We start from the raw sequence: 15,247 nt of genomic DNA, 5'->3' as shown, positions 1-15,247 counted from the left end.
ACCTATGGTCACGAGCTGTGGGTAGTGACCAAAAGAACTAGATCGCGAGTACAAGCGGCTGAAATGAGTTTCCGCAGGGTGGCTGGGCTCTCCCTTAGAGATAGGGTGAGGAGCTCGGTCATTCGGGAGGGACTCAGAGTAGAGCCGCTACTCCTCCGCATTGAGAGGAGCCAGATGAGGTGGCTCAGGCATCTGCTTAGGATGCCTCCTGGACGCCTCCCTGGTGAGGTGTTCCGGGCACGTCCCACTGGGAGGAAGCCCCAGGGAAGACCCAGGACACGCTGGAGGGACCATGTCTCTCGGCTGGCCTGGGAACGCCTTGGATTGCCCCGGAGGAGCTGGAGGAAGTGGCTGGGGAGAGGGAAGTCTGGGTTTCCCTGCTGAGACTGCTGCCCCCGTGACCCGACCTCGGATAAGCGGAAGTTAATGGATGGATGGATGGATGGACATATGTACATTATATATAAATTAGACATATATACATAAATTAGACATACAAATAGCATGACTCAGTGCAGTACTGAAAGTCTGGGAGGGAGATTGCACAGTGCCCTGGGGGGCTCTGACGTTACTTATCAGATGGTCAGACACACAGTCCTGAAGTCTCACAGACTGTGGCCTGCCTGTCAGATAGCCGCCAATCCATGTGACCAGGGAAGCCTCCACCTGTATGTCCTGCAGTTTAGCCCTAAGCAGTCTGGGCTTGATGGTATTGAAGGCACTGGAGAAGTCAAAGAACGTGATGTGTACTGGTGTTGGGTCTGTCCAGGAAGGAGTCTGCCTTCTCCAGCAGATATATGATTGCATGCTTCACACCCACACAGGGCTTGTATGCGAACTACAGAAGGTCTTGTGATGAGTGCGCAAGTAGTCTGAGGTATGTCAGGACCAGTCTCTCCATGAGCTTCATTATGTGAGAGGTTAATGCTATGGGCCTGTAGTCGTTCGGTGGTACAGAATGTCCCTTCCTGGGCACTGGAACCAGGAAAGATGTTGTCCATAGCACTGGGACTCTCTGGAGGTACAGGCTCAGGTTGAAGAGGTGCTGAAGTTCTCCACATAGCTGGCAGGCACAAGCCTTCAGCACACGAGGGCTGATACCATCTGGTCCAGCAGCCTTCCCCTGGTTGTGCCTCTCCAGCTCTCCTCTCACCTGGCTGGCTCTGATGTCTAGTCCAGTCTGGCGGGCAGGGGGATGTGGCAGAGTCTGAAGTAAAGTCTGTAGTGGGTGTCAGAAGGGGGTTGGGGGTGGAGGGAACATGGGCGGAGCAAAGTGGTGTCTGTTGCAGGAGTTGGTGGCAGGCTGTGGGGGATGTGAAAGTGTCCTAGAGTTTTTACTGAAGAGCAGTAGGGGGCCACTGGGGGTGAGGGAGCTAGAATCAAACCTGTTCAAAAACTGGTTCAAGTCATTTGCTCGTTGTACATCCCCCTCAGCTGTACCCCCCCCCCCTTTCTTCTGGAAGCTGGCGATCTCTCTCATCCCCATTCCATACGTCCCTGACCGTCTTTTTCTCCAATCTCTCCTCTATATAACCATATACAGAAATAACACATTACACTGCATTGTTCCATTTCATTTGCATTTTGCAGTTATTTCTATTACTGATAGCCATTATCGAAGGTAAACTCAATGTAGACAGACAGGGCTCGCAGTAGCCACAGGTGCGACATACATGCCACGCAGTCAGTGTGTCCTGGGCCTTAATCTCCCCATGGCATTTAAGGCAGTTCAGTACTTCACAAAGTTTTACTGAATTAACTTATTTAGTAACATACAGTAGTTGCTTGTAATAATTACGAGCAATGACATCGGTAGAGGCGTAAGTCAGTATATCTACTATTCTTTTACAAAATGGCACACCCCAGATGTTGAGACAAACCATTGTGTGAGTACTTTTACTTAAAAAAATTCTTTAAAGTAAATTTAAAAGTAAGTACTTAGTACTTTCACTTAAGTAAGATTGTTGATGTAGCACTTCTACTTTTACTTGAGTACATACTTTGCAGGATATTTGTACTTTTACTTAAGTACTAAGCTTCAGTACTTCCTCCACCACTGCTGGTTAAAGATTATCATCCTGCTTGGCTGGCATCCTGTACAGGACGTCACCTGCTTCTTGGGGTAATTTGCAGATAATATAGATGGATGGAATCTTGTGACGTTGGGTTTACAAGAAAATACAGCACTTCAAAATAACAGGGAAGGATGTTTGACCTTGTTGCATAAGTGTGTGTGGTCATCTATATATTACGTACATAATTACACGCGTGTTACATAATTTCCCCTGTTATTTTTACCTTTTGTGGACATTTTTCGTTTCCCACTAGTGGAATTTTACAAAAATCTGTGACTGCAATCAAAAAAAATAAAAATGTTGAAAGTCTTGCATTTTGTTTGGTGACTTATGGTAAAGGTCAGGGCTGGGAAAGGGTTAATGCCCATAGAAATGAATGGAGAGTCACCACAAAGATACAGATAATTTATAATGTGTGTGTGTGTGTGTGTGTGTGTTTTAGGTCTGGAAATATCCCTGACTGATGTATCGGTTATACAGATTTTTACTAGGCATGTAACGATGAATCGTGAATCGGTTAAAAATCGATGTAAATTTATAACGATTTAAACCGACTGATGTGGAAAATGAATTGCTACTTTAGGAGTACTTCACAGTACTTTAACAAAAAAACTGGTGTAATATTACATTTGACCGTACGCGAGATGGCGAGCGAATTTGAAATTGAGGTCACACCACTGGGCGGCGCGGTGGTGCAATGGTTAGTGCTAATAGCTGAACATTACTGTCCACCTGATGATCTCTTCACCACTTGAGAGCTACAATATTTTATTTATTGGACCAGCGGCATGGATTTCATTTACAATACAGCCGCACAATTTTGTAAGGCATGCACTGGCCAATCATGTAGCACTTCTCTCATAAATACTAATGAGGCATCTCCTACCACCCTGCAAAAAGGAAATTTGCCTCCCCCCCTGCCCCGCCCCGCCCCGCCCCGCCCCGCCCCGCCCTCCTGCACATAAGGCAACATGGCTGCGTCTACCAGCAGAGCTCCGGAGCCTCTGGAGAAACACGTGGCAAAAAAGGCTTGAGACATTTTCTGCACCTCTACTGTAGCTGACGTTAATGACGCAGTTTCAGCCACTTTATATTTTCTGTTTACTTATTCTGTCATGTAAGAGTGAGACAAATTATCGATTACGACTACTCTTACACACTGTAGCCTAAATCTACTATCCTCAGATCAATCGAAAAATTTGTTGTTAGATTAGTCGAATAATCGAAAAAATTATCGCTAGATTAATTGTTTAAAGAATAATCGTTTGGGACAGCACTATATGTGAGTAGCTAGTCACATGGCTATTTGTCAGCTCGTCACAGTATTCATTGGACACACATTAGGCTGTGTCTGACATTCAGTCTTTGATGAATTAAGTAAGATGATGCTGATTTTTTCCCTAGACTACAAGTTTTCTCTGATCCAGCCATCCCACCCAAACCCTGGCCAGGATAAGTGATTAGAGGATGGATGGATGGATGGATTGACTTAAACTTTTGTTTGTTTAATATTTGTATTTAATATTTAACTGTCATGTTTAAATGACACAAGCAAAAAATGTGAAAGCCATACCCAACCTCCCCTACGTCCACCAGTATTTTGTTTTACTTAAAGGCCCTGAATTTCACACTATGAATTAAAATTATTTCAGCTGTCAGTTTACTGGTGGCATTTAGCAGGAGGACATGGTCAGCATTCTGATGTTGAATGAGTGCTGATAGGCTGGCCCTTCCAGAATGGATAACCAGTCTCACCGGATTCCTCTAAAGTGATCTAAGCAATCTAATAATATCGTCTTGAGTCAGTTTCCGAGTTCCAGTCAGGGTTATTGCCAGACCATTAGAACTGTATTACTTACATGTATAATGGAAGTTTACAAAGAAAACCAATAAACACTACTCTGGCTTTTTAAATATCCTGCATTTACAGACAACTATTACAAATGATAGAATAGTAAGATACTTTTATTGAAGGTAATGATGGAATTCCTGAGTGATGATTCACCCTAAGTTTTACACCCACACTAAGAAAGAAACAGAAAGTGGCTCATAGCGAGGTGGGGGGGGGGTTCCACCAGCTCTTTCTTAAGTCGCCTTGTGGTGGCAACATGATGATATATGCATGATGACAGTGCAGGATGGTCTAAACACTTGTGTGCACAACCTATAAGCATCTCTGAACTTTTAGGAACCATGTCGTTTCATTATTTCCATTCCCATTCTTCTGGGTGTGTCTTCAGATGAATAACTCGATTGTGCATCCTGGTTTTTTTTTTGTGCGTACTATCACGTGGCAAGATAACCAGTTACATAAACATTTTTTTGGCAATCACAGGATGGGCAGGACCTGCCAATCATATGACCTTTCAGGTGATGGCGCTGGGTGCTCGGAGCCTGGGGTCCTGAATATAAAGCAGAGGAAGATACAGCAGCAGACATACAGACATAAAGACAAACAGACATACGGGCATAAAGACAAACAAACATACAGGCATTGTGATCGCTACCATGGAATCTGGAATCCAACTGGAATCTTTCCATGTGTCCAGTACCATGGGCTTTGTCCTGGATGATCCAAAGGTAAGAAACATCACAATGTGTGTGTGTGTGTGTGTTAACTATATGTAATACAGTACATTATATATTAATCATACAAAGATGCTGTTGAATTCCAGAGTCTTAATTAATTTCCTACATCGGCACCAGGCAAGTGCCAGAGAAGTTAGCCGTTTATCAGTATTGCGATATTAGGCACAAATATCGGTATCAGTCACTATTTCCATGTCAGTGAGCCACTAGCCAGCTGTTTTCCAATAACTACGTTGGCTTTGGTCACGTCAAAGCAAAAGGTGTCATCAGTGCAGGACTGTGTTTTTGGCTCATAAATATGAAAATAAAACATGAAAAAGTACAAACGTGTCAGCCAAATGTGTAATAACTATGATATTAGTGGTTCTTTGCCTTCGCAGCCATTTGTTTCTAAACATTTAATGCATGTTTACGTCTTGCATTAACCCTTTATTTTTATATTATATTATATTATATTATATTATATTATATTATATTATATTATATTATATTATATTATAATGTATATCGAGTACTTTGCAGGAAGGGATTTGCTGTTTCTATTTTCTATGTACAGCTGCAGTAAATTGACTGTAAAGTGACAGCTGCATGTCCTCTTGAGTGCAGGTGATGTCACAGCAGACTTTAGTGCAGATGATGGGTCACTTCATGTGTGTCGTTTTCAGACTGATCTCCCAGAGTACTACCATCCATGGATGAGCATCGCCATGGACCTCCCCCACCTGATCCAAACTCATCAGCTCTGGGACAGGGTCGATAAGGTAAGTCTCATCGAGCACCAGGAGGCATTGTGGTTAAGGACCGTGGCATGGCACACAAGTCAGTGTTCAGGTGTATTCTTTAAGCTAATTGTACAGACAGATATGGAAGTTGTTTGTATTGAATACCTCGCCAAGAGTTAACCAGGACAGCAGTGGTGTTAAATGGATGGCAGCTGGCAGAGATGCTGAGGTAATGTTGACCTACTGCAGCCTGTGTCTGTCCTCCGGCCACCAGATGCCGCTGTTGAGCATCACGCATCTCGAAGGACACAGAGAACAGAGGCTGGCACACCTGGCATTGGGCTTCATCACCATGGGCTATGTGTGGCAGGAAGGAGAGCACCAGCCAGTCAAGGTGGGTAAGGTGGGGGCCAAGAAGGAAGAAGGTGGAAAATAAGAGGAGGAGTGGAGCCATATGATAGTAGGATTAGTTCAGACTGGGGATGGTAGCAGGTGGAGGACTTCGGAGGAGAGATGGTAGGAGGAAGTGTTGCGAGATCGCTTAGTGTATACAACCTTAAGGAGATGGACCACAAGATTCCACAACCTACAGTCAGTCAGGCTCCTCAACAAAAGCTACCTGCACACCAGATCCTGCTATAATTAATACTCTAGCCCTCTATTTCCAGGTTCTATATCTAAGGGTTCTATAGCGCATGTATGTGCTAAGGGTTTGTCTACTGTGATGTTATTTTCTTTGTGGTTTACTGTTACTCATCATCAGCTGCTTTATGTGTTTTGCATTTATTTGGTGTTGTGTTCATTAATCAGCATGCAGGTAAGAAATGTGTTGTACCAAGTTCACATCACAATAAATCACTTGAAATTAGACTAGAAAGGTCATACTTCACCTGTCATACCCTCATCTACCTGAGGTTTTTGAGTAAAAGAGTAAAAATGAAAGTGAGAGAGACGGCTTACGGATGCTGGTGCTGTTTGCTGCCTGCAGACGCTCCCCAGGCAGCTGGCTGAGCCGTACTGCAGAGTGTCGGAGGCCTTGGACATGCCGCCCATCCTGCTCTATGCAGACTGTGTGCTGGCTAACTGGAAGCTGAGGGATCCTGCTCGGTCTGTTTCTCCATGCCCCCCCCGGCCCCATATCTCACCTTTCCTTTCTCTCTCTCTGTCCTTGTTTTCTCCCCCAGCCCCCTTCATAATCTCATCATAATCTGATCTCATACTTCAGAGCCATTATGTTTCTCATTAGTGCCATCGTGAATGTTTTACTAGAGATGAAAAGAATGTAAGGATTACCATATTCTTAAATGCTATTGTTATTTGTTTCTGTATTGTTTGTTGCTACGTTGTGTTACATGCCTGCGCTCAGAATGCAAAAAGCAGAATCCCAGAAAGTTTTCGGTTACTAATGTTCCATCTCTGCCCCTCTTATGTCATGAACACCTTTGATCTCTGCCGCTCACCAGCCCGTTCGAAATTGAGTAAGTTCTAATATGTTAACTATTTTTGAACATGTGTGTGTCTGTGTGAGCAAAAGATCCTGCAGTATAAGTGGTATGAGGACATGAACTACAAGTCATGTGAATTGGATAAAGCCGTTTAGTATAATAATATCATATCTTAGTATGTGCAGTTATAGAATTGGTTCTCAGTATGTGCAGTTATAGAATTGGTTCTCAGTATGTGCAGTTATAGAATTGGTTCTCAGTATGTGCAGTTATAGAATTGGTTCTCAGTATGTGCAGTTATAGAATTGGTTCTCAGTATGTGCAGTGGGCGTGGAAAAGGTTTCGAGTTTTGTGTTTTTATGGGCCAAAAGGAACCTGGACACCATATTCAAGTTTCCTGGGGAAGAATCATGCAGGGGCTTCTTCCTGGTCTCCCTGCTGGTGGAACAGGCTGCATGCACAGGGATGGAGGTAGGATCTGTCCCCCTGGGAATGCCTGCATCACCTGACAGCAGGTGCATGTCTGTGTAATTGCTGGAGATGTCACCATGGTCTGCTGGGACAGCTGAAGCCTGTGGTGTTTAAGCTGTGAGTTAAGTTAGACATTTGCATTCCATCAGGGAATTGTCATGGCGATGAACTCCATGCTGACCCAGGACAATCGTGGTGTGCATGATGGCCTAGAGATGGTGAACAAATCTCTGTTGAAGATGAAGGAGGTGTTCAGACTCATGCGCAGTAAGTCTCAAATCACCCTTCAGAAGCAAAATTATCAAAGACGGCAAACCAAGTACTAGGTGTCATCATCATCTAGCGTGCTGTTGGTTACAGTCCTGCTCCGGGCAGTAACTGGACACCCTAAAGCAGAGTTAGCCCAGCTACAGGAGGCTGTCATTGTTTATCTATAGACTTAACATTTCTTCACTTTCTGTTCCGCCATCTTTGCTTTGGAATTTTGCTTTTCATAAAAATGTGTCTGCTGGAATTTTAATTGCCCTGTTTATTTATTTCTTAGAACATGTGGAGCCCAATGTCTTTTATGGCACACTGCGGATCTTCTTTACTGGGTAAGCTTCTTACGTTCACTGTTTCCCGTAAGAAATGCAGTAAAAAGAAATTCTTTGTGGTGACAGAAAGGAGAATGGGAAGGGCTGAAGGCACTTCAGATTCCCAGCACACTCAGATGAGAGTCAAAGGCACAGCCAGTATTTAGTAGAGGGCTCTTCAAGCTTCATGAGAACCATAACTCTGATGCTGTTGCTTTGTGACTGCAGGTGGAAGGACAACCCCGCCCTACCTGGGGGGCTACTCTACGAGGGGGTCTCCACAGACTCTCGGCAGTTGAGGGGGGGCAGCGCTGCCCAGAGCTCCAGCATCCAATGTTTTGATGCTTTATTTGGTGTTAAACAAATGGAAGCTTCAGGTGAGCCTGCTGAGTTACTGAAACCCTTCTTCTTATTTATTTAGTGAAGTACTGGCAGTAGTACGATCAATGTTTTTGATGCGTTAATGCTTGCAATTAATCTGGAAACCTTAATGCGAAATTTTGTTTTTGATGCAAATGAACCCTATGGAGTTTGCCACCGGGATAAAACAGAAATCTTGCCAGCTATCTAAGAAACTGAGTTTTTGTCATAGACACATAAAAAACACTAAACCAGAAACCTTGAACAATCTAGCAGTAGTCCCCAGATCACAAACAAGATTAATTCCCTAAATATGTTTTTGAGTCGAATTTGTTGGTAAGTCGGAACAATAATAATAGAGTACATAACAACAACAACAATAATAATAATAATAATAAGTCATATATAGGTAGAAACTAAGCATATTTTTAGAGCTTTGTTAGGAGAAGAAAAAGAATTTGTCATTGACTTGAGTGCCTGAGTCACAAAGCAGTTCTGACTGGCCACCCATTTGCAAATAACTCTATTCCTACGATAATGACATAATCCGACAGTTGTTATTGGGTCAAGAAAACACATGAAAACTCACATAGACAAGAGTACATGTCTGGGTTCTGTCTGCACTGACCGAGGAGAGTTGGTATCTATGTTGTTCTTTTAATGTTTTTCACTAGGTTTATGAGACTTAACGTTTGCACTAAAAACACTTGTACTCACATAAATTATGCAACTTACGTGTTCTCTGTTCATTCAAAAATGGAAGGAGAGAAGCTGTGGCACAAAATAAAGAAATAAAAGCAGAGAAGGGGTATTCAAAAGCATAGTTGATATTATGTTGATATATATTATGTTATGTCATGCATTTCTTTGTTCCAAGACCACACATGTAGTTTCATATTCCAAAAAAAACAAGCAAATACTACCATTTCAAACTTGTGATTAATCATGATTAATCACAGCCTATTATTGTGATTAACTGGATTATTATTACTTTTTAATCAATTAACATTACTAACTGGCAGATATTAAACATCTAAACAAGCAAGAAGGGCTGGTTTAGCTAAGTGCTATTTCGTAACATCCAGTACATTTAATATACTATTTAAAAACATGTTACTTGGGTTTGGATCCAACAACCTACTGTAAATGTATCTCAGCCACAGCTCTAACGTTCCTGTCCTACTGTTCTGGCTTCTTCTCAGCTGACAGCTACCTGAAGGATATCCGCAGTTACATGCCCCCAGCCCACCGGCAGCTGATCGAGGTCCTCGAGAGTCGGAAACCCTTACGTTCGTACGTGAGCAATTCTGGCGAGCAGGATCTCATAGACACCTACGACAAGTGTGTTAAGGCCCTGGTGGACCTGCGATGCTACCACCTGCAGGCTGTAACCAGCTATGTGTCTGCACCCAGTAAGAGTGCACACAGCGGCGACCCCACCCCCAGGGAGGAAAAGGGCACAGGTGGCACAAATGCCTTCAGTTTCCTGAAGAGCGTCCGAGACTCGACCAAGAATGTCCTCATCAGCCCTGAATGAGGCGCTCTACACTCTGCCTAACCAAAGTCACACACCATCACAGTCACCTAACAGTTATCCAATCTATTTAAAGCTTGAAAGATAATTAAATTATATATAAAATCAATTGATTGCACATATTTGGCTCATTTTCTCAAAACAATGAGCACAAAATCCACAAATAGTTCTCAGAAGTGATCAAACCTTGCTCAAAATGTGACACTGTGTTCACCAGAACAGCACTTCATGGCAAAAAGCCCACACAATCTAGTAATGCATGCAGCTTATTCTTCACAAAGTACACACTTGATGAATAAATTAAAGACACTCGATGTGCTTTCTCCTATTTGGAAGAATGGTACTGGGGTAGGGGGAATTATGGGGTTAATGTTTTGTCTTAGGCCTTAGGCAAGAAGATGCTGCTGCATTCTGGGATTGTGGTTTGGCCTTAGGCAAGAAGATGTTGTGAGATTTGGGGATGTAGGAACAACACTTTGTCCTAGGCTGCGGGCCAGAGTATGTTGTTGTTGTTTTGGCGAAATTCAAGAGAGGAATAATGCTGGAGAAAACACACTGTAGAACATGCAGATCTGGTGCCAGTCAAGGAACTGTCCTAATTGGGAAGAGGGAATGCATTGGTTGGGTTTGAGAGGGAAGACTGTCATGCTAACAATGAACTGCACATGAGCAATTGGGAGGGGAGAACTCTGCTTTAATTCTGTTTGTGGCAATATGAGCTAATAATATGAAATACTTACCGTCATTATAGGATATCACAGGTGCATTTGTATAACCGCTGTCAGTACAAACAACATGTAATGATTGAACAATAGGTAATTAATCAATCATGTAATCATTATGTATGTACCAGGGAGTTTGCATTCGATCGATTGGTAATTGAGTTTCTTATGGTTTTGGAATGTACTCAGGACCCTTGCTTAATCGCAGTATCCGGGGAAAGGGTGCTACACACACGCGCTCGCGAGGCTCCTCACCCCTGCTTTGGGCCACGTCCCCAGGTCCAGTGGTAGCCACCAGTGCGGCATCTCTGAAGGAAGGGGGGGGCTGTCGATGTTAGCGGATGACAGGGCTGCTGGCAGATGTGAAACAAGTTGATGAAATCTGTGAGAAAAATGAATCGTCATTGAGAAAGACAAAATAAAATGGAATGGCACATGACAGACACTTCTGTCAATGAATAAAAACGAGACAAAAAATTTCAAGAAGCAATGAATTTGAAAGTGATCTAATCATAAATAGTATTTTTAGTTTACTGCAGTGGCAGTTCATTGGATAATGTTGATTTGTAAACGACGCATCCATATGACAGGCAGAAACCATGCAGTCTTGTCAATGAAGTCTATCTGTGAACTGTTTTGTCATTATTTCTATGTCATGGCTGGCTTAGGTAGGGAAAAACTTACTGCCATTTATACTCACATTTTGAAATGTATCCAAAATTTCATTTAAATAAAATTTATATAAGGCCATTTGAGAATTAGTGCAATGTTTCATACTACAACCTTTGTAACAGTTAAAATGTTTTCTTTGGGGATATGTAGAGAGGATAGAGGAAGATCTACCTGTGCTGCTGTGGTACTCTGAGATCATCAAGAGAAAAATTACATTTCTCTTTATCAAATGATATTCCTGCCTCTGCAGTGTCTTGGTCAAATTGAATTTAGCTCCAGCAACATACACATCTTCAGTCAGCTCAGCATTCACATGAAGTGTTCTTTGGAGACTGTGGTCTGCATAGGCAACAACAGAATAACATTACAAATCACTGAAAAGTGATACACAGTAGTGGATATAGCATCACTCTGCTCATTAAGGAATATGCCATGTCCTCTGTGACAGGGTTTGTCAATCACTGGAGTGGAATCTAGTGGTGTAGATCTATATTACGTAAACCACGGCAGAAAAAAATCACCAGAAAAATTACCAAGGGGTATCCCCCTTGTCGAAGAAATTTACTGACTTGGTGGGCTGCAGACTGTTTGTGATGGTCAATAGCTGGGCCCTGTGGTTGGGAATGTTGAGAATCCCTGCTCTGTTGTGTGACAGTCATAAGACTGATGGAATTATTCATCAATACCTTATTTAAAAATTTCCTATTCTTGTTCTGAATTGAAGAGATGGTTCTCCTATCATTAGATGGTTTTTCTATGACTTTTGTCTGGTGAAAATAGTTACTGTGTCTCCTAGACATTAAAAAAAGCCACAATTGCACAACTTTACCATGAGATTTACCCATTTTTGTTGTGAAACATACAAATATTTCCAGTTACAGTATACCTACTCAAAATGGCCCAACTTCTCACATGGTCATGACATTGTTAATGACACAAAATTACTGTTCTCATTTAACAGGTCTGTTTCTTCCTTGTCCTCTGTCTTATGTTCTGAACTGTATCTTGTATCTTGTTCCATTTTGCTCCACGACCCTTTGTGTCATGTTTATTTACTCAACCGGGAACTGAGTTAACCATTTAGGTTGATTGTGTTTGTGCAGGTCATGTGTGTTTTCCTGCATTAGCTCATTGTTTCGATTGCTAACTGCAGTGTTTCTCCAAAAGGAGCAGTTATGCTCACAATGACAGCTGTAAATTGATTAAAACTAGCACCACAGTAGACTTCCAGTCTGTCAGTGGATGTGCCTCTCAGTGGATCTGCAGCCAGACCATTCTCAATCATCCCAATACGATTTAGCACAAACTCCAGAATACCAGTGCTCCGTGAAATAGGAATTATTTAGTTCCCATTAAAAATTAACAGATTCATAAATAATGAAAATTATCATTACAGGGCTTGCAACATTTCTTAAAAATTGGACCTGGAAACATGCTAAATGCCATTCTGATCCTTTCAAGTTATGCAAACCAGCCACTTTGTATGCCAGAGGCAACATTACCTGGGCACCAGCAGTGACTTTGGGACACAACAACATTGGCATCAAGAGAGGAAAGCTTAAAGAAGAAACATTTGAGACAGTCCCTTCAGCTTAATGACAGCCACACATCCAAAGAGGCAAGTGGCTATTTTAATGTAACGCAGACGCTTCCTCCTTGGGTTGTGTCATTGGCTGTTTGTGCTGGGATTTAAATACTTTTTTCGCAACCTAGAAGAACCATCACTGCTTTCATGACGTACACATACACATTCTTCTTGCCTAAGGTGTAAGACACTGACACCAATCCCACCTCTTCCTGGCCCTACTAAAACTTTTCTTTCCCATTCTCCTCTTTTGAACACACAAAATCCCTTGTGCTCAGAGAGATAACCAATGAGATTGTTGGCAAATAGAGGAGGCAAGACCAAGACATCTGATTGGTTGGTCCTGCCTCCTCTAGTTGTTGGAATCTACCTTGTGCTTCTTCCAAGCGGATATTGGTCAGGTCCGGTTGCAGCCTGCTTACAGTGTCAGTCACCTGCAGGTAGTCATTTGGCTCTCTGTCCTCCTCTGTGGGCAGCAATGTGACAGGATCCAAAGTAGAACAACGCCCTAGCGTCACATTGGCCAAAGTTAGCAACACATTTAGGTAGCGCATGGCTCGTTGAGTTGGGATGTACCAGGTATGAGCTCCCCATCACTGCTTCAGCTGTTGGAGCTACAGCTCTAACACAGGGTGGCAACGTCCTGACCACTGACTCCAGTTGCATTGAGTAGTATGTGACAGGTCGGCACCTCCCCCTATGGTACATGCCATCAATACCAATGTCATAAAGTCTTTCTTTTCATCAACATACTTTTTTTTTTTTTTGTAGTCTGGAGTCCCCAAAGCTGGGGCTGACAATCAAATTAATCAAGGCATCCTCTGCCTTGGGCCTCCAGGTCAGTCTGTGTGTCAGTCCCAGTCCAATCATCAAATCCACTAAAGGCTGAGATCTCTGCACATAATCTTGGATCCAGGGCCTACTATAGCCAATCATGCTCAGGATTGAAAGCAATTGCTATTTGTTTTCTGGCTTGGGCATCACTTGTATAGAGGCCACTTGTTTCAGTTCTGGAGATCGTCCGTTTCTCGGCAACACAGTCTCAGGTACTTTACACTCTGTGACACCAGCTGCAGCTTTTCTTTTGTGGCTCTATGCCCATTTCCTGCCAAGAACATTAACAAAGCTCTGGTTCAGGAACACAGAAGAAGATCCTCCACTTACAGCACAAACACACTACACTCACGCACAAACACACTCCCTCAGGCTAGAACCCTTCCAGGTTCCTGGCCACTTCCTGTCCATATACACTGGGAGCCTCCAAGTATCCCTGCAGCATCATAGTCCAGGTCCATCCCTTTCCAAAGAACATGAAAGCAAACCAGTTTGCTTTCATGGGTGATAGTTTGGGTGTACAGGAATGGATGTGTTTGCTGTAGGTCAACAACTGAAAATAACTTATCCTCAGCTGGAATTGAGGCCAGTATTGTCACTGGGTTAGACACAATGGGGGCCCAAGGGTATATACAGTAGCTGTATTAACACACAGCAGGTCTTGCACAAACCCCCAAGTCCCATTCATCTTTTTTACTGGTAGGATAGGAGAATTGACAAGAGAATAGGCTATTTCCTTAATAGTGCCCTCTTTTTACCCACCTGCATGTACTTCACTAATCCCTTTCTCAACATCTCTAGATAAAGGATACTGGACTTTGTGGGGTTGGAAGTGAGACTTGGGGTGGACCACCAAAGACTTTGCAGAGACTCCTCTTCCAAAATGGCTTGCAAAGCTATCATATTTCAGCATATATAGTCGGGAATATATATATTTATTCTAAGTGGCTTAACTAGGAGCTATTGGAGATGTTGATTTTATTTATCGTCCACAACAGGGGCGCCGTAAGGGGGAGGAAAGCTAGGACGATTCCAAGGGCCCCTGAGTGACAGGGGCCCTAAAAAATTAGGGAGATAACTGGATTGGTTTGGACTGGGGGCCTAATATGATATGCTTTCATGGGGCCCAAAATCTCTAGCAACGCCCCTGGTCCACAATACTGTTTTATTGTAACACCAAAAGAAAAACAATAGATATTAAGTAAAGAACAAATCTTTCAAGTCCATTATCAGAATTAGGCACGTACTGTAATTGAAAGGACATTTGGATTTTGCTGAAAATGCGTTTCAGGTGGAACACTACTCAGAAGGTTGCAGCATTCTTTGTGGCATTCTAATGGATGTCTGTTGGACATAAATGAGGACACATTAGAGGACTTCAGAAGGTGTGCTGCAAAGGAGTGGATCAGCTGGCAGATGAACTGAATTGTCTGTAGCCAGGTAAGGAATCTAAATTGTCAGAGTAGAAAAATAACAGCCCTATTGCCTTTTATTTAAATATTTTAAAACACTTTAAAAACTGTGGGTTGTGTTTTGTTTGAATAAAGATGACACTTTTATTTATATTTTGTGAACTGCAGACCCAAAATTAAAATAAAAAAACACGCATAATTAAATCCCCATTTCCAGCCGCTGCTCTGCTCTGTATCCATAGGCGATGTGA

At 42.7% G+C, this 15,247-nt stretch overlaps 1 protein-coding gene across 1 annotated transcript; it reads left to right on the top strand.

The window, feature by feature from the left end:
- The first annotated feature begins 4,473 nt into the window (after positions 1-4,473).
- LOC111842059 (indoleamine 2,3-dioxygenase 2-like) lies at positions 4,474-11,254 on the top strand. Its single transcript, XM_072714248.1, has 10 exons — positions 4,474-4,655; positions 5,330-5,425; positions 5,661-5,780; positions 6,375-6,493; positions 6,850-6,864; positions 7,203-7,302; positions 7,452-7,569; positions 7,847-7,898; positions 8,106-8,254; positions 9,440-11,254. Exons 1-10 carry the CDS (start codon positions 4,584-4,586, stop codon positions 9,772-9,774), a joined length of 1,176 nt encoding a protein of 391 aa, XP_072570349.1. The 5' UTR covers positions 4,474-4,583; the 3' UTR covers positions 9,775-11,254.
- Positions 11,255-15,247: the final 3,993 nt, after the last annotated feature.

The sequence above is a fragment of the Paramormyrops kingsleyae genome, chromosome 7 (genome assembly GCF_048594095.1).
Source record: "Paramormyrops kingsleyae isolate MSU_618 chromosome 7, PKINGS_0.4, whole genome shotgun sequence".
Classification (NCBI taxonomy): Eukaryota; Metazoa; Chordata; class Actinopteri; order Osteoglossiformes; family Mormyridae; genus Paramormyrops; species Paramormyrops kingsleyae.
This window is presented reverse-complemented; position numbering and strand designations above follow the sequence as displayed.

Coding starts and splice junctions, on each gene's coding strand:
- LOC111842059 (XM_072714248.1), top strand. CDS start 4,584: ATGGAATCTGGAATCCAACTGGAATCTTTCCATGTGTCCAGTACCATG. Junction 7,303..7,451: donor CTGCATGCACAGGGATGGAG/GTAGGATCTGTC, acceptor GCATTCCATCAG/GGAATTGTCATGGCGATGAA. Junction 7,899..8,105: donor CTGCGGATCTTCTTTACTGG/GTAAGCTTCTTA, acceptor TTGTGACTGCAG/GTGGAAGGACAACCCCGCCC.